The 27,457-nt window shown below is 40.2% G+C and overlaps 3 protein-coding genes across 4 annotated transcripts in view; 2 read left to right on the top strand and 1 right to left on the bottom strand.

The window, feature by feature from the left end:
• Nucleotides 1-218: 218 nt before the first annotated feature.
• THUMPD1 (THUMP domain containing 1) lies at nucleotides 219-14,460 on the top strand. 2 transcript variants are annotated; one of them, XM_021672312.2, is made up of 5 exons: nucleotides 219-1,041; nucleotides 3,417-3,591; nucleotides 4,523-4,771; nucleotides 5,179-5,604; nucleotides 10,945-14,460. In XM_021672312.2, exons 1-4 carry the CDS (start codon nucleotides 811-813, stop codon nucleotides 5,583-5,585), a joined length of 1,062 nt encoding a protein of 353 aa, XP_021527987.1. In that variant the 5' UTR covers nucleotides 219-810; the 3' UTR covers nucleotides 5,586-5,604; nucleotides 10,945-14,460. The 2 variants fall into 2 exon arrangements, with proteins under 2 accessions (XP_021527987.1, XP_021527986.1); XM_021672311.2 differs by lacking the exon at nucleotides 10,945-14,460 and adding an exon at nucleotides 6,965-8,823 and having other exon boundaries at nucleotides 220-1,041.
• Nucleotides 5,587-27,457, top strand: part of PDILT (protein disulfide isomerase like, testis expressed) — a 155,275-nt gene continuing 133,404 nt past the window's right edge. Inside the window, exons 1-2 of the mRNA XM_064362555.1 lie at nucleotides 5,587-5,604; nucleotides 10,945-10,979. The gene's annotated coding sequence lies outside the window, so the exon portion shown is untranslated. The remainder of the gene's footprint in view (nucleotides 5,605-10,944; nucleotides 10,980-27,457) is intronic.
• Nucleotides 22,211-27,457, bottom strand: part of LOC105725572 (acyl-coenzyme A synthetase ACSM2B, mitochondrial) — a 34,462-nt gene continuing 29,215 nt past the window's right edge. The window contains exons 11-14 of the mRNA XM_012464682.3: nucleotides 26,937-27,064; nucleotides 26,729-26,828; nucleotides 24,710-24,829; nucleotides 22,211-23,260 (exon numbers count right to left, since the gene is read on the bottom strand). Of these exons, the coding sequence (XP_012320105.1) occupies nucleotides 23,156-23,260; nucleotides 24,710-24,829; nucleotides 26,729-26,828; nucleotides 26,937-27,064 (453 nt within the window). The 3' untranslated portion in view covers nucleotides 22,211-23,155. The remainder of the gene's footprint in view (nucleotides 23,261-24,709; nucleotides 24,830-26,728; nucleotides 26,829-26,936; nucleotides 27,065-27,457) is intronic.

The following is a 27,457-nucleotide window of genomic DNA, read 5'->3' as shown; positions in this document are numbered from 1 at the left end:
TAGCTGGGACCCAGCTAATTTTTTATGCACGCCACCATGCCCAGCTAATTTTTTATGTTTTAGTAGAGACAGGATTTCACCATGTTGGTCAAGATGGTCTAGATGTCCTGGCCTCGTGATCTGCCCGCCTTGGGCTCCCAAGGTGTTGGGATTACAGACGTGAGCCACCAAGTCTGGCCGACCCTGGCTTTTTTTGTAACGAGTTGATTGGCATGAGGTCCAGTCACGAGGACCCTTCCTGATTGGGCCCAAGGAACACAAAAGGTCAACTTGTTTTTGCAATTGTCTGTTTTTTAATAACTAACGTACAGGAACAGAGTTAACCGAAATAGTGCTGGATGATGCCGGGGCTCAAGCAACCTGTTCTGGGACTTGGTGTCCATTGTGTCCACGTTCAGTTGAGTTCAAATTTAATATTTAACTTTTCCTCTACAATAACCAGCAGAGTAACAGGGAAGGCTGGAGGAACAGGAACCAAGGATGGATGGAGGAAGCTAGGAAGCTGAAGCCAGCCTCAAGGATCTAGAGAGAGAGCCAATGACACCACTTCCAGAACGGCGGCTATGCTGCCTCTACTGGATTCAGGACGCAGTCGTGAGGCGGGGCAGGAGGCGGGGCTGCGGCAGGTGTCACTCCACCCCTTTGAGGGTTACAGACGGTCTTTAGGACCTGGTGTAGCACGGAATGTGGCTTGGAGGTGGCCTAGGGCAGGCTGTCGCTCATATGTGACGTCACCAGGTCGCGCTGGCGGAAGTGAGGACTCCAACAGCAGCGGAAGAACATTCTCTTTCCTCTCAGCTTGCTCGCACCATGGCGGCCCCTGCCCAGCAGCCTACTCAGCCTGGCAGCGGGAAGCGCAAAGGCAAGGCTCAGTATGTGTTGGCCAAGCGGGCTCGGCGGTGCGACGCCGGCGGGCCCCGTCAGCTAGAGCCTGGGCTGCAGGGCATCCTCATCACCTGCAACATGAACGAGCGCAAGTGCGTGGAGGAGGCCTACAGCCTGCTCAACGAATATGGCGACGACATGTATGGGCCAGAAAAGGTACCGGTCCTGGGGTTGGTGGGCCGGCTGGCGGGCCTTGCAGGAGGAGGGAAGGCTGGAGGGTTTGCGGGTTTGGGCCTGCCCATCTCGGCTAGTCGGTGTAACGGTTGTGGGGGCGCGGCCTAGCACGCGTTTCCGCCCCTATACCTGAGACGCTAGCAGATTTTGGCGCTAGCAGATTTTGGCACTATCAGTTTTGTGCTCGGAGTTCTTGCACCTCTTCTTTCCATCATTAATCACGGTAGCTTCCATTACTTTTATTTTTGTGAGACAGTCTCGCCTTGTTGCCCAGGCTGGAGTGCATTGGCACGATCATAGCTTAGGGCAGCCTCGACTTCCGAGACTCAAGCGATTCTCCTGCGTCAGCCTCCAGAGTAGCTGGGACTACAGGTGCGCACCACACTCTTGGCTAATTTTTATAGATAACGGGGTTTCACTATTTTGCCCTAGATAGTCCTAAACCCTACACTCAAGCGATTCTCCCATCTCTGCCTCTCAAAGTGCTGGGATTACAGGCATGAGCCACCACGCCCGGCCTAGCTCCCACTTGGAGTTCTCGTCGAGGACCAGGCGTGTGCTGAAGCTCTTTCAGAAACATGCTTCTCATGACAGCCTAGTGAAGTTGGCAGCAATAATGTGTTTGTTTGCAGCAATAATATCGCTGAAATAATAGGTTTATTACTGTTAGTTATTGCACTTAAATTACATTTTAGAAAGTACAATTTTTTTTTTTTTTTACTAATATTATCCAAAGTCTCACTGTTTGGAAATGGTATTGCCGGCTTAGAATCTGGACCAAAACACACATACACACTGTGAAGGATTAAATGAAGAAGGGTAATAACAGAGGGAATTTGAATTGACAGCTCATCCTTTACTAGCTCGGGGACTCGGACATGGGCGCACTATTTGATGTTGGTAAGTTAGATAAAAAAGAATAAGACTGGCTAGTGAGTTGCTTATGTACATAAAGTACAAACTGGTATATTATAAAAGTTTCTGTAAATGTATACGATTATTAGTGTGCTAAATTTAATTGGGCACTGGTGGGCAGGGAACTGGGCAACAAGTATATGTCCTGTCTATGCTAGTATTTAAGCACATTCTTTTTTTTTTTTTTTTTTTGGAAGCAGCCTTGTTCTGTCACCCAAGATGGAGGCTGGAGTACAGTGACATGATCTTTCTCACTGCAACCTCCGCCTCCTGGGCTCAAGCGATCTTCCTGCCTCAGCCACCGAGTAGCAGGGAATATGGGCATGTGCCACCATGCCTAATTTTTTGTATTTTTTTGTAGAGACAGTTTCTCAGGCCATGTTGTCCAGGCTGGTCTCAAATTCCTAGGCTCAAGGAATGTGCCCACTTCGGCCTCCCAAAGTACTGGGATTATAGGCGTGAGCCACCATGCTTGGCCAAAATTACTGAACAATGTATTTCTGTGCCTTGTTCCTTAAGAGAACAAGAGTAAGGATTTTTAATTCCGCAAGTGTTTGGTCTAATCTTACCAAAAGGACAGTGTCATATTAGGCACACAGATATCTAGTGAAGGTCTCTAGATACACCCTGAAATGATGTATCTGGCCACATTTCTCTCTGTCTCAAACTGACAAGATGCTTTTGAAAACATTTTCAAATGTGACATACCATAGTCTAAGGGAACTCCCTCTTCCTCCACATTTTCTTTTTGTTTGTTTTGAGACATGCTTTGTCACCCAGGTTGGAGTGCAGTGGTGCAAATCTCAGCTCACTGCAACATCTGCCTTCTGAGTTCAAGCAATTATCCTGCCTTAGCCTCCTGAGTAGTTGGCATTACAGGCATGCACCACCATGCCCAGCTAATTTTCGTACTTTTAGTACAGATGGGGTTTCACCATGTTGGCAAGGCTGCTCTCGAACGCTTGACCTCAGGTGATGCACCTGCCTCGGCTTCCTAAAGTGCTGGGATTACAGGCGTGAGCCACTTTGCTCCACATTTTGAAGGGAGTGGTGTCTGAGTCTCGTAATAAAAAGCTTTATTATCAATACTGAGTCAGCTGGGCATGGTGACTCACCTAAGGAGTTCAAGACCAGCCTGACCAACTTGGAGAAAACCTGTCTCTACTAAAAATACAAAAATGAGCTGGGCATGGTGGCATACGCCTGTAATCACAGCTACTCTGGAGGCTGAAGCAGGAGAATTGCTTGAACCCAGGAGGTGGAGGTTGCAGCGAGCCGAGATTACACCATTGCACTCCAGTCTGGGTGACAAAGCGAGACTCCATCTTATAAATAAGTAAATACTGAGCCACATGCCACCAGGGATTTCACACGAATAGTTACTGATAGTGTTTAAATGTGAGCTGTTGTGTCATTTCTGCTTATTAGTTTTATGCAAACAGCTTACAGATGAGGATCAGCAGCCCTCTGGAAGTGAGGGAGAAGATGATGATGTGGAGGCTGCCTTGAAGAAAGAAGTTGGTGATATTAAGGCATCTACAGAGATGAGGCTAAGAAGATTCCAGTCAGTGGAAAGTGGAGCAAATAACGTAGTCTTCATCAGGACACTTGGAATAGGTGTGATGAATACTTGTCAAGATTATTGATTTCATAACATTTGGGTATCTTCCTGTCTCAGAGAATGAATACTGCTTACAAAATGGCTTCTTGGGCATGGCTCAATTAATCATTTGATGGCAGCTTCTGTACATGGTATTAACAGTAGGCCTATGGAGAGGTAAAATGGGATGGTGGACATGGCATTGGCTTAGGAGTGGAAACCTGGCTTTGCTCCTTCCTTTGTATCTAACTTAAGGTAGAACTAGAGTGCTTGTTCTGTCTAATGGGGCAGCTGCTACTCAGCACCAGCTAGTTGTTGCTCTTGGGAATGCAGGACCAGGTGTTCCAGTTTCTCAAAAGAAGTTGGAAGTCTGGAGTTTTTTGAAAGTGGTCAAATAATTTAAAAAATTTTATAGCAGCCCCAAATAGACTTGTATGTAGGCAGGTTGCAGACTGAGTACTGCCTCTTCATGATCTTGTGCCCAACATGGTTCTGGGATTTCTCCTGGGTCTGAGGTTTAGACTTCTGTGCTAACTTAGCTAATGGATTGATTACATCTTTTTAAGTGACTCACAGATTTTTTTTTTTTTTTTTTTTTTTTGTAAAAAAGTACTCTTGATAGTTGTTACAGGAAAATAACAGCATGGTGTTATGGTTGGATAAGTCAGGACATCACAAAAATTTTAATAGTGTCTACCTAAATAGTCGTTTCTAGTGAAAGTGGTAATAATGAAAACTTAAAATATTAGATACATTATAGTACATATTAGGCACTGAAGAAACATTAGTTGAAAAAAATGACTAGGTAGATTCATTTAAGATTCATTACGAGAATTTCTTTTTCTGTCAACTTATCTCATTGCCAATGAAAATTCATTTTAGAGTTTAGTGTTTAAGATGTCTGAGAAATCATCTTCTTGTTTGTTAACTTTTTTCTTTTTCCTTCAGAACCTGAGAAATTGGTGCATCATATTCTCCAGGACATGTACAAAACCAAGAAGAAGAAGACTCGAGTTATTCTACGAATGTTACCCATCTCAGGCACATGCAAGGCTTTTTTAGAAGATATGAAAAAGTATGCAGAAACATTTTTGGAACCCTGGTTTAAAGCTCCGAACAAAGGGACATTTCAGATTGTGTACAAATCTCGAAATAACAGTCACATGAATAGAGAAGAAGTTATCAGAGAATTGGCAGGTATGTTTCTCTTCATGATTTTCCATAGGTATTCAATGGTAAATACTTGTTCTTGGGTTTTTTAAGAAGCTTTCTTTTTGAAGATTTAAGGCTTGCATTTTTGAATGTAGAACAAATAAAGTGTTCTAAAAATAATATTAGATCAACTGATTTCAATATGTTGGATATGAGATTTCTGGTAGTTAAAGTCTTTTTTAACTTGAAATTTTTTTGGAAAAAAAAGTATTCTTATTAAATGTCTTAGAGTTTCATTTGTATTTATTTATTGTAAGTGTTCAGAGTATTTGAAGTCCACATAGAGGAGTGGATTAGTGTATGTCTTGTTTTAACAAGAAACAGGGACAAAAGATTTTTTCTGTCAAACTTAATGGTATCCTCCTCAGCTATGTGTTTTCCTGTTTTTACAGGAATAGTGGGCACCCTCAATTCAGAAAATAAAGTGAATCTCACCAATCCACAGTACACGGTGGTAGTAGAAATCATCAAAGCTGTCTGTTGCCTGAGTGTTGTGAAAGATTACATGTTGTTTAGAAAATACAATCTCCAGGAGGTGGTGAAGAGCCCTAAGGATCCATCACAGCTTAACTTAAAGCAGGGAAATGGTAAAGAAACTAAATTGGAATCTGCTGACAAATCAGATCAAAACAACATAGCAGAAGGAAAAAATAACCAGCAGGTACCACAGAATACTGAGGAGCTGGGGCAGACAAAACCAACATCTAATCCCCAGGTGGTGAATGAGGGAGGAGGCCAACCTGAACTTGCAAGTCAAGCCACAGAAGGATCCAAATCAAATGAAAATGACCTCTCATAGGAGGTTATTTGGTGTTGAGGTGGGTTTTCCAACTGGGGTTCTGTGAGATGTTGCTGGGGTTCCACCTGAAATTGTGACTAAGAACAGTTTTTTATTTGTGTGCTGCATTATGCTGTTCTCACAGTCGTGAACAATGATTGCGCAGCCCTGTTAACAGTTTTGTTAGGGATCTTTCAGCCCTTCTGGTATTATGTATGGGCAGACCCATGTGCTACTATTGCAAAGAGGGGAGGATGGGGGAAGGGGGATGTTGGCCTCTCCCAGTCTCCTCTTATGCAGCTGGCTTATGGAAGTGAACTGACTGTGAAGTAGAAAATCAGAAGGAAGTTTTCATTCTAAGGAAGGAGTTTTTACATGCCACAACTCAGCTGTCCCCCTGCCACTTTGTTGTAAACACTGCAAAAATGTGGATCATGTAGGTTAGAAGTGAATTGTTTAGTGAAGTTCTTGGACTTTGGTGATTTTCTTGTTTGGTTATGTCTGTTTTTATATTTTATTAACATTGGTATGTAACAAAGCTGACAGTCCAGTGCTGCAATTCTGGAAGGCAAGATGTGAGAAAGAAGAGAACCTTTTTAAGCATAGAGCTACAGACATTTCTGAAAAAGTTGTTGATGAATTTCAGTCTTCTGAGTATACTTCAGTATACTAGTGCAACAAGGGACACAAAGAAATTCTGTCTTTATAACGAAAGCTACTTCGCAAGGGTTTTATATGGACTCAGTCCAAGCTGTCCTGTCCCGTTGTGCATTGTCTGTGGCATACAACTTAGAAAACTAGCAGTTGTAACTATAAATCACAGCCACTTGAGAAGAAAGGATATTCATTTTTTCAGATGGCTTTTGGATTATCAAAACAGTAAGGCTTTTGTTCAGAAACCACATTTAGTCAAAAGGTTTAGGAAGCAAATTATTTAGTAGCAGAACTTAGGAAAGGAAAATATGCATAGTCGATGAGAATCTAATAATAACATTAAAATGCTGGGGCAAGATGGCAGTACAAAATTGAAAAGACTTTATTCTCAGTAAGTTGATTTACTGATGATATCTCATGTGATACTAAAAAGATGTTGTGCATTAACTGAAAAGGAGCAGCTTCTCTATCCAGGATGATGAGTCAACAGGTTTCACTAATATTTGTCATGCTGTAGCATTTGTAAGATTTGTAAATGATGAAATTCAAATAAAGCTTCTTCTATTTCTAGCAGCCTGCCAAAACAAAGGCCAGTATATGATGTTGTGACATCATATCTGATAACCAGAGGTCTGTTATGTACATTCCTGGTGCCCCATCAGTGGTGGTTTCCATAAGTCATTTTGTGTTATTTAAAAAAAAAAAAATCCTGATGTTGACGTTATAGCATACTACTTTCTTCCCAGAGATGCTGATACCAAAAACTTGAAGATAGAGTGATGTTCTGAATAATGCTGCAAAACTGGTTACCTGTATCAAAGACCCATTTATGCAGAAATGTTGAAAAACATCGAAAACAAAAACCTGGACAAACAGCACATAAACTTCCTGCACCGTACAGACATCCAGTGGCTTATCAGAGGAAGAGTTCTCTACAGGATATTTGAATTGAAAGGTGAATGCCAGAGTACTTACAAGGAAACAGCTTTTGCTGAGTGCTTTGGAAATGAAAAATGACTGCAGGAAGTATCCTATTTAGTAGACATTTTTCATCACATGAACAAATGAACAAGTCTCTGAAAGGGTCTGGGGAAAAATTTTTTCTTAAAGTGACGAGAGTCTTAGATCTAAAAGGAAACTGACTTGCCACCTTGCCAGAGGAATTCTTGAAATGTTTCTGTAGTCACTTGGACTTGAAAATGAAGAGTACAACTCTCAAATCTTACTATAACCCACCTGGAGGAACTGCAAAACCCAGTTAAATAACATTTTCTCTCCTTTTCCCAGCACTAGTATGTAACTGCATATGAAGAACCTTTTCTCTAAATCTGCTCAGCTTGAAATTTTGTCTCTGATGGAAGAGAATGAACACAGCCCTAGTCGGACAGTCCTGGGTTTCTGTGAAATAAGAGGATTCTTCAACTTAGTGCTCACACTCACATACAATGAGGGTTCCCTGCAGGGGTTTCCTGAATTTGAAAGTGTTTTCAAGGCCTATTTTTGGGTAAAGCAATTGAAAAAGGCAGACACCAACAAAGTCTGCAAAATAAACTATCCAGATTAAGAATATTAAGGAGCTGTAAAGCTAGCTTGCGGAAATAGGCTTATCCTTAAGTTTTAAAAAGTTAGGAAGTAGTACAAATGTTAGGGTTCCTGCACAAGTGGCTATGTTTATTTAATGGCTAGTGAACATGGGAATATATTTTTATCCTCCTAACTAGTGGTTCTGTTTGGTAAAGCAGACTAGAATGATTTGAGAGGGGCAAAGATAATAGGCAGGACTTTCCTTCTGTAGCTTTACATATTTAGAATGTTAATGATGTTGAAGTTACCTTGAAAGGATTGATAAGAGGATTCTTTTTTTTTTTTTTTTTTAAACGCCCGTTCCCCACCTTCGATAAGAGGATCCCTAATATCATTTAGGAGAATAGGGAGGATAGGATTTTGGTGCCTTCTTCAGCAGACTTGCTCCAAGACAAAGATTCTTTTATTTTGATAGTTCAAGACAAAAGGACTTGGGAAAAAATTGCCCATATGCCTACATACAACTCTGTGGAACTAAGTTGTTTTTACTTTGTGAAAGCTGCTACTCTATGGAAAGATTTTGATTTTATAGTTTGTTTTTAATTGCCTTTTGTATTTATTTGTATTTGGTAAGGCTCAGTAGTTACACAGGCTGTTGTTTCCCACCTGTGGGAAAGTGAGCTACAAAATCCTGTGCTCAGTTGTAACCTGAACTCATTAAAAGATTTGTTTTCAGGTTTATCAACTGTTTATTTTCACTGACATTTGAACATGTTATTTTATAAATGATGAAGTTCCAGGGTAGGAAGTAAGTGCTTTTTATTCCCCTTTAGTTTTTATCTTTTAAAAAATTATGTCAGTTAAAAACAAACTGCAGTCTGTGGTTTATAAAACTTGTTTAGCTCCATAGAGGAAAGAGTGTTAAACTTTGTATTTTAAAACATGTTTATCTAAGGTTAAACATGGTTTTCCAATGTTATTTTTTACTTGTATTTTGCTTTTGGTACGGCCAAATATCGAGCTTGTTTTTCATAGTTCTTGATATTTTCAGAAAAATGAAAATAAATTTGTTCCCTACAAATTGGTGTTCTGTAATTTTTCTTCCTTTGTGCCTCTTAGTAAATCTCTTTATAGTGTATATATATGTATATCATAAAAGATGTTTATATGTCAAATTATAAAAAAGTCATGGACATGATCCTAAAAAGAAAGATATAAAAAATATATTAATTACCCTCAAATAATGAATACTCCTAAATCCAAGTTTCAGATATTTTACAGTTAATTTGCTTCAAAATGAGGTACAGTAATACAGTATGTAATTTCATTAAATTCACTTACTGAGTTTTGAATTATTTGTACTCATTTTAACAGTATTTTAATGTCTTGAAGTTTGGTCTCATAAAGATGTTAAGCAGAAGAAATTGTCTTGAACATTTCTCTTAGGATGTATCTTTATCTTGAATTAATCAGGCACAAGTAAATGAAATACAGATTCATTGTGTACTTTCTTTCTCTCATCATTTGATTCCTGTTATTTTAAACACTATATCATATTAATTTAAACATTATCAATACCTTTGTCAGTTTGGTTCTTAAAACAATTTTCATCCATATATTTTTAGACTTTTATTTACTTGAAATTTTTTAGCGAAGTAGAAAACAAAACTTAAACAAAACAAAACAAAATGTTAACAAAACAAAAACTTCAACCAGGAAGGATTTTAAACATTTTAAGAGTAGTCACTAAATTACCAGGAACAAATAATGAGATAAAGCAATCATGTTACTACTTAACCCTTTAGTTTTCTTATCAAGCTATATTTGTCCCCATTCTTGGTCTCTTAAAATGTTGTGTTTGATTTTCCCAGTGATTGTCTTTGGGAGTTCTTGAACAAATTCCACCTAATTGACAGAAAAATGTTAACATCCTTCCAGTTGTCAGTGCAATAGGAGACAGCTTGCATGAAACGCTGAGACTGAATTTTAAAGTCGAGATTATCTTAGCCTAAGCTCATTGCATCTCACGGACACCAGAAACTGGTCTGTTTATATAGGAAGGGTGACAGTGTAGCTCCATCTTACAAGTTTTTAGTGCCAATTCATTTAAATGCTTGGCCACAGGAAAGTAATAATCCCTTTACCCTATTGCTTTCCCATAGTTCAAACTAGTTCTAGGTCTCTACTGTTCCTGGAAGATGGAAACTACACCTAAATGCAAAAAGAACACTTCTTGTCTTCAGAGCTGGATCCTTGAGGTTTTGAGGAAGAGTTTTTAGGGATAATTCAGAATATATACAGTTTTCTTGTCTGCCCTGAGTTGACCATAAAAATCTCTTTCTGTTCTCTTCTCTGAAAATAAGACTACTACTGTATTTTAAAATGCATTCAAATAGCCTTTCTGAAAGTGAAGGTCATTGATTTATTGAATTTAATGGAGAAAATCTGAGTAGTTCTTAGGTTGATATCAACTACCTTTTGACTGAAATGATGCTAGCTGAAATAGAAATCTCATGCAGAGGATCAGTCAGTATCAAACAATTCCATGGTTAGAAGGAAACTACAAGCCCATCTTCATGTCTTTATATAGATTTGTTCTTAAATCCTTCTTTGAAGAAGGTTTCAGGAAGGATTCCATGGTTTCTTTGGATATTATCTTCTTTCCGAACATTAAACCCCTTTGAATTTATAGTGGTATTAGGGCCAAGAGTCCTGGGATAGATGAGTCAAGTGCTGTCCCTAAACACAAGGCACTTGGCAATTCTTGGCTACTGTGCTTTTCTCATATAGAATGGGACAAATTAGTTCTAGAAAGATTCTTAGTAGTGATTCAGTATTGCAGAGTTGATTAAAAGCTCTAGTTTATCATGTATTTGTACTGTTCTAACAAAACATTTTAAAGTTCTTAGGGCTAAACAAAAAAAGGTATCTTCTACCTGTATAATGAGCTACTATAAAGTCAAAATCCAGTAAAATCTACATTCTAGCTTAGACCCTAGTTTGGTAACATCCGAACTTTACTTTTGGGCAAAATACTTACCTTTCTTGTGTATTTGTAAGGTGCAATTGATTTTTTCACATGATCCTGAAGCTCGAGTTAATTTCTCTGGGTTGTAGGACTTAAAGGGTAGAGCTAAGACAACAAAAGCTTTCACTACCTGCAACAGAAAAGTCAATTTATCTTGCTCTATTTGTTTTTCAGACACATCAAGAATCTGCAACCAGTGCTGAACGTAGGTACTTACTATTTGTTAATAGCAGTTTGAATGATGACTGCAAATGCCAGAGATTGCCTCTGAACAAAGCTTGGATACAATTACAAAGTGAGGTTTTGGGAATAATTCCAGGTAAATGGTTTGTGAGTATGAGGAGTGCAGCAGTTCAAGAAAGCTTGTTTTATTTACAGGTCACACATGTATTTAGCATTTCAGACTGATCCCATTTATAATTCAGGCAGTCCTTGGTTTATAGATGACCACTTACTTACTCCATTGAACCTATACCATTAGAAGCATGGAGCAGGCAGACAAATGGAGCTCCCAGAGAATATGTGGTTTCAAGGGAGTTCGAAGAATGTCAGTGGAGGAAGGACTGTGTATCCTGAGAGGTCAGATCTCAGGAAAGGGCCGAGCGTGGTGGCTTACACCTATAATCCCAAAACACTGGGACTCCAAAGTAGAAGGATAGCTTGAGCCCAGGAGTTTGAAACAAGCCTGGTCAACATAGTGAGACCCCATCTCTACAAAGACTAAAAAGAAAAATTGGGCCAGGGTGCAGTGGTGCACACGTGTTGTCCTAGTGACTAAGGAGGCTGAGGTGGGAGGATCGCTTGAATCCAGCAGTTTGAGGTTGTAGTGAGCTATAACTGCACCACTGGAATCCTGCTTTTGCCTGAGTGACAGAGCATGTCTCCATCTCAAAAAAAAAAAAAAAAAAAAAAACCTCTCAGGAAGGGTTGATCTATCTTTACAAGGTCGTTTTTGCTTCATATTGTTTGCTTCTTTTTGTAATACTGTTTAAAACCACCAATTAGGTAATTACTGAGGTTAGCAAGTATAATTTATATTATTCATTGTTCATACATCAATTCTAATTGGTTACTTCTGCTGTTGAGCTGAAATCATTTATATTGAGAGAATAAGGACATGGCGGCAGGAGGAAACTCTTTCTGAGAATGGAATAAATGGGGAGTGGAGGGAGTACAGGAGATAAGAATAGGGGACCCATAGTGTCACTGCAGAGGCTCACTGATGTGTGAGAGGGAGGTACAGATGTGGGAGGATGCCGACAGACAAACTGTTTTGAAATTTTGTCACTTGCTCTAACTGTAGGAAACTTCCATGAGGAAAGGAAATTAGGAAAATAGGGCTTCTTCCTAAAATTAAGACTATTATTGTCATTGCCAGCATTTCCTTTCCATTGATCTGAAACAGGCTCATGAGACTTGTTTGGGAAACTGACCACAATTTTCTGTTTGCCTTGTTTATGTGAGAAAATGTATTCTGAGTTCCATGACAGTTGTCCATTCAGTGAAATCTGATGCCTATTCAGTGAAATCTGTATGTGCTTATACAATATCTGTTTCCTCTTTTTAGTAACTAGTATAGTTTTCCTATGAAGTATTACCCTAACTTCTCTCTGGTGAGATTGATACCAACCCTTACCTTCCATGATAGACATATGATTCAAGTCTGACTGATCAGCTTATACCATTCCCTGAACCACATTGGTGAGAGATGTGATCTAAGGTAGGCAAATGCAATCCTGAGAGTTACTTGAAATGATTGAAAACATGAAAACAGCTCTATCCTTTTTGGAGGGGTGTAGGGTTGCTAACCTGTATAAGTCTGGAGATGCTTGCTATCAAGTAGGAAGAACCCACTCAAATGGAGCCAGCATAAAGAACAGCAGAACTAAAAATGGAAAGAGACTAAGTCTTGCCAACCTCACATGAACCCTTGAATACTTGTCACTTATATGAGCCAAATGTCTTTTCTTTTTTTTAAACTTAAGGCAGTTTGAGTTGAGTTTCTGTCACTTGCCTTCAAAAGAATCCTAATAGCTGCCCTTTGGGACACAATTTATTATAAAGTTGGTTGCCTGGTTTATATTTTGGCCAAGTGAGAATTAAATGACCACTTTTGCTTCAGCCTTTACCATGGTCAAATGGACAGAACTTGAAAATATAAAGTTGCTACTTTAATTCATGACAATCACTTCTGCATGGATTGGATCTGGACTACTGGCAACAGCTGATTCGATAACTGCAGGGTGCTCAGAGAGTGCACTCTCTACTTCAAACGGCCTAATACGGTACCTGAAAAGGAAAAGAAGCCTTTGACCACTACATCCTTCAAGTAGGAGATCCTTGCCTCTTAAGAGTGGCAAATGTACAAACCTATCATCAGCACTTCCAACAAGCCAGAAATACCCATCGCTGTCCATCATCCCTCTGTCTCCAGTGACATAAAAATCTCCTCTTACTGTGGCAGCAGTTTTCTCTGGATTGTTCTAGGAACCAAAGATGACATTTGGGGATTGGTTTGGTCAGAACAGAGGTGGGTATGGCACTCATTGACAAGTACATTACACATTGTACTTCCAAAGGAAATTATTTATTTTATATTTTGAGACAGAGTCTCTTTCTGTTGCCCATGCTAAAGTGCAATGGCTTGATAATCACTCACTGCAGCATCAACCTTCCAAGCTGTAGCATTCCTGTCACCTTAGCTTCCTGAGTAGCTGGGACCACAGGCATGTGCCACTACACCTGGCTCATTTGTTTTGTTTTCGTAGAGATGGGATCCTGCTATATTTCCCAGCTGGTCTCGAACTCTTGGGCTCAAGCCTCCTTCCCACCTCAGCCTCCTGAAATGTGATTATAGGTGTGAGCCACTGTCTCTGGCTGGAAATTAATTTTTTAAAAAAGGTAGTTCCTAGTATAAAATACAAAAGATCCCAAAAAGTGTAATAAAAAGCCCGTCTTTTACCTGTAGCACCCCCAACTGCACCCTCATCCCACCCTGTTCAGTTTTCCTTTCTGAGGATAACCACTCAACCAATTTGTTACATTTGGAATCTTATCTTTACAGTACTTGGGTGAGAGGTGATAGTCTCCCCATTTTATAGCTGACAAAATAGATTTTGTTGCTTGCTCAAGGTTACATAGCAAGACATGGTGGAAATGAAATTTGGAACCAGGTCTGCATTAAGGCATGACTAGCACTTTCTATCCTTATACCACATATTCAGAGAAGAAGCAGAAGAGCCATTAGACTTTAGTCTGAGGGCAATTTCCCCTTCTTTGCCATGTGGTAGAACACTGCCATTTTCATCTATAATCTAGAATGAAAGAAGCAATTGATATTCTTAAAATATTCTTTTCACAAAATGAAAGCAGGTTGTGAATAGTTGTACAGTGAACAGCAGAAAACTGTAAAATGTTCTCTCTGCTTTATTGAACCTGTCAGGTATTTTCTCAACCTACCTGGATATCATACTTCAGCATTCTTTCCCCTGTTGTGCCTGGTTTAATTTTTTGTCCTTTCTGATTGGCACAAATTAATCCCTATTGAGACAACAAATTCTATAAGTATACAAAAATTTATGTTCTGAAACTGTATCATGACAATGAAACTTAAGATTCTATTTTGACTGATTTTCCCAATGTGTAAACATACCTTCTGAAATACACTATTTGAGACCAGTAGTTCTCAAACGTGAGTGTGCATTAGAATCAAATTGGAGATTCTGAAGCATGACACATATAAACATAGAAATAATAGACATACAGACAAAGGCAGATCCAAAATCTTTTTCATTTGCCTGTTTTCAAAAATTCTTAATTTTGACTATTAATAAAAAAATTACAGGAGCCAACAAACATTGAAACATAAAGTTACCATCCCATGCCTTCTCAAAAGGGAGAAAGAGCTGAAGCAGCAGGGTATATCAGAAGTTGAACTTCTGACATATCAATCTGAAGAATTTCAAAAAGTAAAATTATATAATTTAAAAACAAAAAATTTCTTGCATTAAGAGTAAGTCAATTTTAGTAATATTTGTTCTAACAAATTCTTTAGTTTTCTGTTAGTGTATCTTTAATATCAAAGACCAATTTCTAGAAAGTCATTTATAATTTTAAGTATAGCCAACTTGATCATATAACTTTTAAAATAAATTACTCTGTTGCTAACCTTTTACAACTTACACAGACCATTCACAACATGCTTGGACTTTCTCTTTTGTCCTGAATATCCCCATTTCTTTATTTTATTTTTTATTGCATTTTAGGTTATAGGGTACATGTGAAGAACATGCAAGATTGTTGCATAGGTACACACGTGGCAGTGTGATTTGCTGCCTTCCTCTCCTTCACCTGTATCTGGCATTTCTCCCCATGCTATTCCTCCCCAACTACCCACCCCCTGCTGTCCCTCCCCTATTTCCCCCCAACAGACCCCAGTGTGTAGTGCTCCCTTCCCTGTGTCCATGTGTTCTCATTGTTCTACACCCACCTATGAGTGAGAACATGCAGTGTTTGATTTTGTGCTCTTGTGTCAGTTTGCTGAGAATGATGGTTTCCAGCTTCATCCATGTCCCTACAAAGGACATGAGCTCATCGTTTTTGATGGCTGCATAATATTCCATGTTGTATATGTGCCACATTTTCCCTGTCCAGTCTATCATCGATGGGCATTTGGGTTGGTTCCAGGTCTTTGCTATTGTAAACTGCGCTGCAATGAACATTCGTTTGCATGTGTCCTTATAGTAGAACGATTTATAATCCTTTGGATATATACCCAGTAATGGGATTGCTGGGTCAAATGGAATTTCTATTTCTAGGTCCTTGAGGAATCGCCACACTGTCTTCCAAAATGATTGAACTAATTTACACTCCCACCAACAGTGTAAAAGTGTTCCTATTTCTCCACATTCTCTCCAGCATCTGCTGTCTCCAGATTTTTTAATGATCGCCATTCTAACTGGCGTGAGATGGTATCTCAATGTAGTTTTGATTTGCATTTCTCTAATGACCAGTGATGATGAGCATTTTTTCATATGTTTGTTGGCCTCATATATGTCTTCTTTTGTAAAGTATCTGTTCATATCCTTTGCCCATTTTGAATGGGCTTTTTTTTCCCTATAAATCTGTTTTAGTTCTTTGTAAATTCTGGATATCAGCCCTTTGTCAGATGGGTAAACTGCAAAAATTTTTTCCCATTCTGTTGGTTGCTGATTCACTCTAATGACTGTTTCTTTTGCCGTGCAGAAGCTGTGGAGTTTGATTAGGTCCCATTTGTCTATTTTGGCTTTTGTTGCCAATGCTTTTGGTGTTATAGTCATGAAGTCCTTGCCTACGCCTATGTCCTGAATGGCTTTGCCTAGATTTTCTTCTAGGGTTTTTATGGTGTTAGGTCTTATGTTTAAGTCTTTAATCCATCTGGAGTTAATTTTAGTGTAAGGTGTCAGGAAGGGGTCTAGTTTCTGCTTTCTACACATGGCTAGCCAGTTTTCTCAACACCATTTATTAAACAGGGACTCCTTTCCCCATTTCTTGTTTTAGTCAGGTTTGTCAAAGATCGGATGGTTGTAGATATGTTGTGTTGCCTCCGAGTCCTCTGTTCTGTTCCATTGGTCTATATCTCTGTTTTGGTACCAGTACCATGCTGTTTTGATTACTGTAGTCTTGTAGTATAGTTTGAAGTCTGGTAGTGTGATGCCTCCCACTTTGTTCTTTTTGCTTAGAATTGAGTTGGCTATGCAGGCTCTCTTTTGGTTCCATATGAAGTTTAAGGTGGTTTTTTCCAGTTCTGTGAAGAAGGTCATTAGTAGCTTGATGGGGATAGCAATGAATCTGTAAATTACTTTGGGCAGTATGGCCATTTTCACGATATCGATTCTTCCTAACCATGAACATGGAATGTTTCTCCATCTGTTTGTGTCCTCTCTTATTTCATTGAGCAGTGGTTTGTAGTTCTCCTTGAAGAGGTCCTTTACGTTCCTTGTTAGTTGTATTCCTAGGTATTTTATTCTCTTTGTAGCAATTGTGAATGGCAGTTTGTTCTTGATTTGGCTCTCTTTAAGTCTGTTATTGGTGTATAGGAATGCTTGTGATTTTTGCACATTGATTTTGTATCCTGAGACTTTGCTGAAGTTGCTTATCAGTTTCAGGAGATTTTGGGCTGAGAAGATGGGGTCTTCTAGATATACAATCATGTTGTCTGCAAATAGAGACAATTTGACTTCCTCCTTTCCTATTTGAATACCCTTTATTTCTTTTTCTCACCTGATTGCTCTGGCTAGAACTTCCAGTACTCTATTGAATAGGAGTGGTGAGAGAGGGCATCCTTGTCTAGTGCCATTCAAAGGGAATGCTTCCAGTTTTTGCCCATTCAGTATGATATTGGCTGTTGGTATGTCATAAATAGCTTTTATTATTTTGAGATACGTTATGTCAATACCTAGTTTATTGAAGGTTTTTAGCATAAAGGGCTGTTGAATTTTGTCAAAGGCCTTCTCTGCATCAATTGAGATAATCATGTGGTTTTTGTCTTTGGTTCTGTTTATGTGGTGAATTACGTTTATGGACTTGTGTATGTTGAACCAGCCTTGCATCCCGGGGATGAATCCTACTTGATCTTGGTGGATAAGCTTTTTGATGTGCTTTTGCAATTGGCTTGCCAGTATTTTATTGAAGATTTTTGCATCTATGTTCATTATGGATATTGGCCTGAAGTTTTCTTTTCTTGTTGAGTCTCTGCCAGGTTTTGGTATCAGGATGATGTTGGTCTCATAAAATGATTTGGGAAGGATTCCCTCTTTTTGGATTATTTGGAATCGTTTCAATAGGAATGGCACCAGCTCCTCTTTGTATGTCTGGTAGAATTCGGCTGTGAACCCATCTGGACCTTGGCTTTTTTTGGGTTGTAGGATGTTAATTGCTGCCTCAACTTCAGACCTTGTTATTGGTCTATTCAGGGTTTCGATTTCTTCCTGGTTTAGGCTTGGGAGGAGGCAAGTGTCCAGGAATTTATCCATTTCTTCCAGGTTTACTAGTTTATGTGCATAGAGTTGTTCGTAATAATCTCTGATGATGGTTTGAATTTCTGTGGAATCTGTGGTGATATCCCCTTTATCGTTTTTTATTGCATCAATTTGGTTATTCTCTCTTTTCTCTTTTATTAATTTGGCTAGAGATCTGTCTATTTTGTTGATCTTTTCGAAAAACCACCTCCTGGATTTATTGATTTTTTGAAGGGTTTTTTTGTGTCTCTATCTCCTTCAGTTCTGCTCTGATCTTAGTCATTTCTTGTCTTCTACTAGGGTTTGAGTTTTTTTGATCTTGCTCCTCCAGCTCTTTCAATTTTGATGATAGGCTGTCAATTTTAGACCTCTCCTTGCTTCTCATGTGGACAGTTATTGCTATATATTTTCCTCTACAGACTGCTTTGAATGTGTCGCAGAGATTCTGGTATGTTGTGTCTTTGTTCTCGTTGGTTTCTAAGAACATCTTTATTTCTGCCTTCATTTCATTGTTTATCCAGTCAACATTCAAGAGCCAGTTGTTCAGTTTCCATGAAGCTGTGCGGTTCTAAGTTAGTTTCTGAATTCTGAGTTCTAACTTGATTGCACTGTGGTCTGAAAGACTGTTATGATTTCTGTTCTTTTGCATTTGCTGAGGAGTGATTTACTTCCAATTATGTGGTCAATTTTAGAGTAGGTGTGATGTGGTGTTGAGAAGAATGTGGATTTGGGGTGGAGAGTTCTGTAAATGTCTATTAGGTTTGCTTGTTCCAGGTCTGAGTTCCAGTCCTGGATATTCTTGTTAATTTTCTCTCTGGTTGATCTGTCCAATCTTGACAATGGGGTGTTAAAGTCTCCAACTATTATTGTGTGGGAGTTTAAGTCTCTTTGTAAGTCATTAAGAACTTGCCTTATGTATCTGGGTGCTCCTTTATTGGGTGCATATATATTTAGGATCGTTAGCTCTTCTTGTTGCATTGATCCTTTTACCATTATGTAGTGTCCTTTGTCTGTTTTGATCTTTGTTGCTTTAAAGTCTATTTTATCAGAGATGAGAATTGCAACTCCTGCTTTTTCTTGCTCTCCATTTGCTTAGTAAATCTTCCTTCATCCCTTTATTTTGAGCCTTTGTGTATCCTTGCATGTGAGATGGGTTTCCTAGATACAGCACACTGATGGGTTTTGCCTTTTTATCCAATTTGCCAGTCTGTGTCTTTTGATTGGGGCATTTAGTCCATTTACATTTAGGGTTAATATTGTTATGTGTGAATTTGATACTGCCATTTTGATGCTAGCTGGCTGTTTTGCCTGTTGATTGATGCAGATTCTTCATTGTGTTGATGCTCTTTACCATTTGGTAAGTTTTTGGAGTGGCTGGTACTGGTTGTTCCTTTCTATGTGTAGTGCCTCTTTCAGGAGCTCTTGTAAAGCAGGCCTGGTGGTGATGAAATCTCGGAGTACTTGCTTGTTCACAAAGGATTTTATTTTTCCTTCACTTATGAAGCTTAGTTTGGCTGGATATGAAATTCTGTGTTGAACGTTCTTTTCTTTAAAGATGTTGAATATTGGCCCCCACTCTCTTCTGGCTTGTAGAGTTTCTGCTGAGAGATCTGCTGTGATTCTGATGGGCTTCCCTTTGTGGGTAACCTGACCTTTCTCTCTGGCTGCCCTTAGCATTTTCTCCTTCGTTTCAACCCTGGTGAATCTGACGATTATGTGCCTTGGGGTTGCTCTTCTTGAGGAATTGTGGTGTTCTCTGTATTTCCTGGACTTGAATATTGGCCTGCCTTGCTAGGTTGGGGAAGTTTTCCTGGATAATATCCTGAAGAGTATTTTCCAGCCACATTCAGGTACACCTATGAAACGTATATTAGGTCTTTTCAGATAGTCCCATATTTCTTGGAGACTTTGTTCATTCCTTTTTACCCTTTTTTCTCTAATCTTGCCTTCTCATTTTATTTCATTGAGTTGATCTTCGACCTCTGATATCCTTTCTTCTGCTTGGTCAATTCGGCTGTTGAAAGTTGTGTATGCTTCGCGAAGTTCTTGTATTGTGTTTTTCAACTCCATCAATTCACTTATATTCCTCTCTAAGTTGTTTATTCTCAGTAGCATTTCATCAAATCTTTTTTCAATGTTCTTAGTTTCTTTGCATTGGGTTAGAACATGTTCTTTTAGCTTGCAGAAGTTTCTTATTACCCACCTTCTGAAGCCTGATGCTGTCAATTCATCACACTCATTCCCCATCCAGCCTTGTTCCCTTGCTGGTGAGGAGTTGTGATCCCTTGTAGGAGGAGAGACATTCTGGTTTCGGGTGTTTTCATCCTTTTTGCGCTGGTTTCTTCCCATCTTTGTGGATTTATCCACCTGTTGTCTTTGTAGTTGTTGACTTTCAGATTGGGTCTCTGAGTGGACGTCTAGTTTGTTGATGATAAAGTTATTTCTTTCTGTTTCTTAGTTTTCCTTCTAACAGTCAGGCCCCTCTGCTGTAGGACTGCTGAGGTCCACTCCAGGCCCTGCTTGTCTGGGGATCACCTGCAGTGGCTGCAGAACACTGAGGGTTGCTGCAAGTTTCTTCTTCTGCTATCTTTGTCCCAGAAGGATACGCGCCAGATGTCAGTCTGAGCTCTCCTTTCTGAGGTGACTCTTTGGATATACATGGGTCAGGGAGCTGCTTGAGGAGACAGTCTGTCCTTTATAGGAGCTCAAGTGCTGAGCTGTGAGCTCCATTGTTCATTCAGAGCTGCTGGGCAGGTCTGTTTAAGTCTGCTGCAGCAGAACTCATAAACGCCTTTTTTTTTTTTCCCCAGGTGCTCTGTCCCGAGGATTCAGGGCTTTATTTGTAAGTTTCCGTCATGCTGTTTCCTTTTTTCAGGGCTGCCCTGCCCAGCGAGGAGGCAGCCTAGTCAGTCTGCCTGCACAGGGTTTGCTGAGCTGCTGTGGGCTCCACCCAGCTGCCGTGTGCACTTCCCTCCAGTCCTGTTTATACGGGTATAGTTAGAACTGCCTCAGCAATGGCAGCCCACCTCTGTAATGGCGGATTCTCTCTGTAATGGCGGGCTGCCTCAGCAATGGCAGACTACCTCTGTAGTGGTGGAGTGCGTCGGTAATGGCCGACGCCCCTCCCCCACCGAGCTGGCTGGTCCTGGGTTCAGCTGTGCTTGCTGTGAAACTCTCAATCCAGAGTGTTTTAGATTGCTGTTTTTTTGTGCGGCTGGGACCAGCCAAGCCTGATCTCCTGGCTCCCTGCCTCAGACCCCCCCTTTTTTTTTTCATTTGAACGGGCACCTCCATCTCCCAGGTGTTCCAGTCACCTGTTGAAAAGGCGCTGGGATCTGTGTGATTTCCCATGTGGCGACCCACTGCGCCGGCTGAAACAGCCATGCTGAGATTCGTGGTGCTTTTTTGCCTGGGAATCTCTTGGCCTGGCTTCTTGTTTCAGTCCCCTTTTTTATCAGTTGAATGGGTGACTCTGTCTCCCAGGAGCTCCAATCACCAGCTAAAATGGTGCCTGGACCCGTGTATTTTGTGCAGAGACCCGCCACGCATGCCAGAACAGCTGTGCTGTTGACCCATGGGGCTCCTCTGCCTGGGAGTCTCCTTGTCTGTGGGCTATAAAAATCCATGTGGAAATGTGGCGTCCACTCACCCTCCACACTTTCGCTGGGAGCTGCAATCCTAAGCTGCTCCTAATTGACCATTTTGGATCCGTCTCAACTTAAAATTTTTTTAACATTATGATAGGTTTATCAGAATGTAGCCCCATCCTATGTTGTGGAGTACATATATGTGAATATTAGTTCTGTTTTTCTGGAGAATCCTAACAAGTACAGACTGAGAGAGGGGCTTTGTCAAGGTCTAGAAGCCAAGAAAAACAAATTGATGGAGTGAGTATAGAAATTGAAGACATAGGTGTTGTATGTAGCTTGGCCTGTATTAGAATCTGTCATTTAATCTAAGTCTTACTTTCCTCTTTTGTAAAATGGGAAATATAATAGTGCCTGAACCAAAGGGTAATTGTAAACCTTAAGTAGAATCAATATGTGTGTTTGCTTGGCATGGTGCCTGACTCTTGGCAAGTGCTTCATAAGCAATCAATATTATTAATACTATTGTTGTTATTATTACTAAGTATTCTTAAGAAGAGTCATGGGCTCTCAGAGAACCTTTACTTTATCTCCTATTTACTTAAAAGTGCTAAGAACGTTCATCTTCCATCTCTGGGTTGTAGATGAAGTCCTCATAGTACTCAACTCTCTCCATCTCCTGGACCATAGATCTGGTGTCCCAGAAGCCCCAGAAATTGAGGTGCTGGTTGTTGTTTCAATAGTACCACCTACCCAATCTCTCTCCATGGATTCCCCAACTCACAACCTGTTGGAAGTATACACTTACCTCATCCCTGCCTTTCTTTGTTTCCCCCAAAGACTACTGTCAGGATCTTGGTTTTAAAATTATTTTATTATTTGATTCTAGGAAGAGTAAATAGCATCAAATACATGAGCTATGGGTAGCTGATAACTTTGAAAGTGCTTGTGTTGTTCTCACAGTTATGATCTGAGGTCTGTAGATGCCACACAGAGGTGAAACAATGTGGTATTTATAATGTGTCTGGGTTAGTGCCTGGCACATGGCAAATGCTTAATAAATGGTGGTTCCTCTCTGATCCTGACAGTCCCAAGGTTTGGGATGACTTGGGGATGATTCTAATGTTCCAACCCCACACACAAGTCTTGTCTATCTGTGGGAGTATTTATAAGTTTCCCTCCTTTCTTCCCTCTCTCCCATTCTTCCTGTCTTCTATTATTTTTCTTTATCAGTTTCTCTTATTACTTTCGTTTTTTTCAAATTTTTCCTCTTCCTTTCTCCCTATCTCCCTCTTTCTTACGTTCTTTTATTCTTTGATTTATGTTCTTTTATTCTTTTATTTCTTTCTTATGTTCTTTTATTCTTCTTTCTCTCTTTATTTCTTTCCTTTCTTCTCTTTATTTTTCTGATTCTCCCTCCAATTCTCTTTCTTCTGTCTTTCTCCCCTACCCCCCACCATCATCTCATCTTTCCTTTATTCCTCCTTCCTTTGCTTCCTCTCTCCTACCCTCCCTACTTTATTTCTTTTTTCAGTTGCTTTCCCTTGCCCTTTTAATATTTCCCTGGCTTATTTTTCTTTCCTCTTTTTCTGTTACACTCTCCTTTTCACTCTCTCATTCCTTTTCTTTCTTCTTTCAGCAACTAACATGGTAATGTTTTATGCTAATAACCAAGGAAAGACAAAAATTACATTCATGTTCTTTCATAAAGAATCTTATATCATCACAGGAAGGCCAAGGGCCCAAAGGGAAAAGAAAGAAAAAGAATAGGGGAATCCAAATGAGTGCCTCATAGACGTCTCACGGGGCACAGGCTTGTCCGGACTTCTTCCACTCCTTGTCTCGAAGCTTGGCTCGTTGAATTTTCCCTGTGACACTCTTGGGCAGGTTCAAGACAAATTCTATCTGTTGAAAGAAAGTTGGTCCAGGGTGGGTCATCTGTGATCATCTGGGCTACATAAGAATCTAAGGGACTCTAAGCTCAGTGTGGTTGCTCTCACCTTCTACTCTAGACTTAATTATTTTTCTTTCCCTGGGACAAGCTCCTATCTGGGGCCCAAATTCAATAACTGGGTTCTCCTGCCATGTCAACCTCCATGACTCAGTTCTCTGCCTCAGAATGAAAACAGCTGAAAATGATGCTTTTGTCTTTTCTCGTAAGAACACTTTCTTTTTCCTATGGGGAGCCACCCTCCCTCCCAGTCCATGTCATGGGGTAGGGTAGTTCTCTCCCCCCGATCCCCACTGCACTTTCTCTGAGGATGACATGGAACTGACCAATCAGTGTGGCATTGTCCTGGCTACAAGGATTCATTTAATAATGGGCATATGGCCTAAGTTGGTCCAGTGAGAGTCAACCCAGAGACTTTTGTTGAGGCCTTTGGAGAAAACATGTTCATTTTCTACTGGAGTTTTCTAAGCTGCTAAGAATATATGTTTGGAGCTGATGAGGCCACAAAGAAAAAGCATTTCAGTAAATCAAGCCACTACAAAGGAAGGAGAGTCAAAGGGCAAAAGAGATAGATACACCTGACCACATCTTAGGAATGCCTGCAACCAGCCATAATGAAAGCTTTCCCCACCCGCAGAATTTTCAACTGTGTGAGCAATAAATCTCAAGTTAGATTTCTGTCACTTGCAACTGAGCATCGCATAACCCTGAATGCTATAGCAAGAACCCAGTGCAGAAAATGGGCATACAGGCAAGATATTGGCTAGAACTTATTCCCTTGAAAGCGTTTGGCATTTAATTCAGAGTGAGTCAAAACTGAGGTCATTTTTCAGGCATCAAGATGGTTGCTAGATTGTCTTTTGGGGCTTTCTTGATCATATGAAGACTTTTTTTTTTTTTTTTGGAGACACTGAGTCTTACTTTGTTACCCAGGCTGGAGTGCGGTGGCATGATCTCGGCTCACTGTAACCTCCACCTCCAGGGTTCAAGCAATTCTTGTGCTTCAGCCTCCTGAGTAGCTGGGATTACAGGCATGCACGACTATTCCTGGCTAATTTTTGTATTTTTAGTAGAGATGGGGTTTCACCATGTTGGCCAGGCTGGTTTAGAACTCCTGACCCCAGGCGATCCACACCTTGGCCTCTCAAAGTGATGGGATTACAAGTGTGAGCCACTGTGTCTGACCCAAGAAGATTCTTTTTTCTTTTATTTTTCTTTTTTTGAGACAGAGTCTCACTTTGTCACCCAGCTTGGAGTACAGTGGCACGATCTTGGCTCACTATAACCTCCGCCTCCAGGAAGACTTTTTAAAATTAGAGGGCTGTCCTCCTGAGGAAGATAACTATAACAGGAAAACAGTCTTTTTCTCAAGTTTGAGTGACTTGGGAGCTCAAAGCCCTTACCTTTCTCGGGTATTTGTATGGGGCTGTCACTGACTTCACATGCTGCTGCAGCTCCTTGGTGAGCTGCTCTGGGTCATGGGACAAGAACTGCGAGGCCAGGACCACAAATGCCTTCACCACCTGCAAAATAGGTGAGGGCCAAGAGAGAAGGGATTAGAGTGTGTAGTCATCTCTAGGGAATAATGTAAAATTGGCTTTAAGACTTCCATTCCCCATTGTATCTCCTTATTTGCATCTCCAGTGATCCAGGTCAAGGAAAGGGGAGAAAATGGGGACAAGAATGAGGTTCCAGCTCTCTCTGAACTCATTTATCAGATGAGCAGGTGGACAATAGATTGAGACCAGGCTTGCTTCATACTTCAAGGATAATAGAGACAGATGGGGAGAAAGAAGATAGAGGGGGAGAAAAGAGAAAAATAGACTAAATACCATAACCTTAAACAATGTGTTTAACTTCTCCAAACTTCAATGTACCCATCTGTAAAATGGGGATAAAACTACCATATTTAACTTATGGTAAATAAAATGAAATCATATACAGCAGGGCTAGCTCAGAACTGGGCACACAGGGTTTTCTCAGTAGAGAATCCCCTTTTGGCCTTACTGCTCAGGGGTTCCCATAATTTTCTGTGTGCTGTGTTCTATGCCTACTGGAGGTATGATAGTACCCGGCTAATACCCTGTGGAAAGGTACTAGGATGCTGATACACACATCCCACCTTAATCTTTTCCTACACACACATCAAAGTCCATTAGACCCCATCTGAGCCTAATTCTATAACCCTGGCTTTATAGGCGTCTTTCTTGTTCCCTTTTTTTTTTCCCTTTTTTTTTTTCACTGTGAACCCTGTGGCACAGGAGCTCTATCTTTTGGCTCAAATCCCTCCTCTGTTCCTCTGGTAAAGAATCAAACTCTGAATCAAATACCAAACAGCAGGATAGAATCCTTCCAGCCTCATCAATATAGACATTTTAGGGTCTATTTTGTTGAGGGTACTAGGCCTTGTTCCAAGCACTTTACTTTCTAAAAACTTTTATTGACTCATAATATTTGTATATATATAATGGGTACAAGTGATATTTTGTTACATGCAAATATTGTAATTATCAAGTTAGGATACTTGAGGTGTCCATCACATCAAATATTTATATGTGTATGTGTTTATATTTGTAATTTATGTTTGTATGTGTTGGGAACATTTCAAGTCCTCTCTTCTAGCTATTTTGAAATATACAATACATGGTTGTTAACTATAGTCACCCTATTCTGCTATTAAACATTCAAATTTATTGTTTCTATTTAACTATATGTTTATACCCATTCACCTACCCCTCTTCATCCCCCTCTTACCCACCCACACACCCTTCCCAGCCTCTGGTATCTATCCCTCTACTCTTTATCTCCATGAGATCAACTTTTGTAGCTCTCATTTATTAGTGAGAACATGTGATGATTCTTTGTGTGCCTGGCTTATTTCCCTTAACATAATGGCATTAATGACCTCCACTTCTCTCCATGTTGCTGCAGATGACATGATTTCATTTTTTTTTTAATACCAGATAGTATTCCATTGTGTATATATACCACATATTATTTATCCATTCATCCATTGAATACTTAGGTTGATCCTATATCTTTGTATTGTGAATAGTGCTGCAATTAATGTGAGAGTGTAGACATCTTTTTGATATGCTGATTTATTTTCCTTTGGATAGATAACCCAGTAGTGGGATTGCTGGATTGTATGGTAGTTCTGTTTAGTTTTGAGAAATCACCATAATTAAGTAATTTACAAATATTAGCACATTTAACCATCATAATAATCTCTCATCTTACAGATGGGGAAACTGAGAAACAGAGAGGCCAAGTAGCTTGGCCAAGGTCACATAGCTAGTAAGTGGCAGGACCAAGATTGGGATTCAGAATGTTCAGCCCCACAGCCCCTGTTCTTAAACCATCATACTACACTGCCCTTGTGTTCATATTTGTTCACCCCCAGACTACTGCTTCCCCATCACCTCTCCTCGGATGGGATCTGGGCTGCTGATCACAGCTGTCTCAACCACGGCAGGGTGCTCCATTAGCGCATTCTCTACCTCGGAGGGCCCGATCCGGTACCTGCAGAAGAACCTGTCTTTTACAGAAGACTGGACATCCAACCTCTAGGCCATCTCAGAAATCTGGAACAAGCCAGATTTCCCTTCCCAACCCAGAAACCAAGCTCACCCGCTGGAGTTAATTATATCATCTGCTCGCCCCAAAAACTGGAAATAACCATCTTCATCTTTGATTCCCTGGTCTCCAAGGAGCCAAAAGTCCCCTCGAATGTTGGCTGCTGTCTTCTCAGGATTGTCCTGGTGACCACAGAAAGACAGAGTCATTGTGCCTGCAAAGCCTAAATCCCCTGCCCTGGGGCTGCCATGAACAGATGTCATAAATATTAAAACTGTATGTGTACAGTGTATAACTTGAACATGGCAGACGTGCCCTGAACCAGCCAACTCTAGGCCACAGGTAGAACTGGATCTTTCCCATTTATTGAAGTTATTTCACCCAGGGTCTCTCAGCTACTCCTCTAAGTCCAGTCTGATGGATATTATTGATGTATTTGTTCATCAGTGCTTAGGGCATTTTCCCCATCTCCCCTTTCATAGATATCCTAATCTCTGCTCACTCCATAGCACCACTCAAAGCTATCATTTTGATTAAGTACTTTTCTTGGCTTCTTTGTTAAATCTGAAAGTTCT

This window comes from Aotus nancymaae, unplaced genomic scaffold (assembly GCF_030222135.1).
Source record: "Aotus nancymaae isolate 86718 unplaced genomic scaffold, 86718_ANA_hifiasm-v0.15.2.pri h1tg000049l, whole genome shotgun sequence".
Taxonomy (NCBI): Eukaryota; Metazoa; Chordata; class Mammalia; order Primates; family Aotidae; genus Aotus; species Aotus nancymaae.
This window is presented reverse-complemented; position numbering and strand designations above follow the sequence as displayed.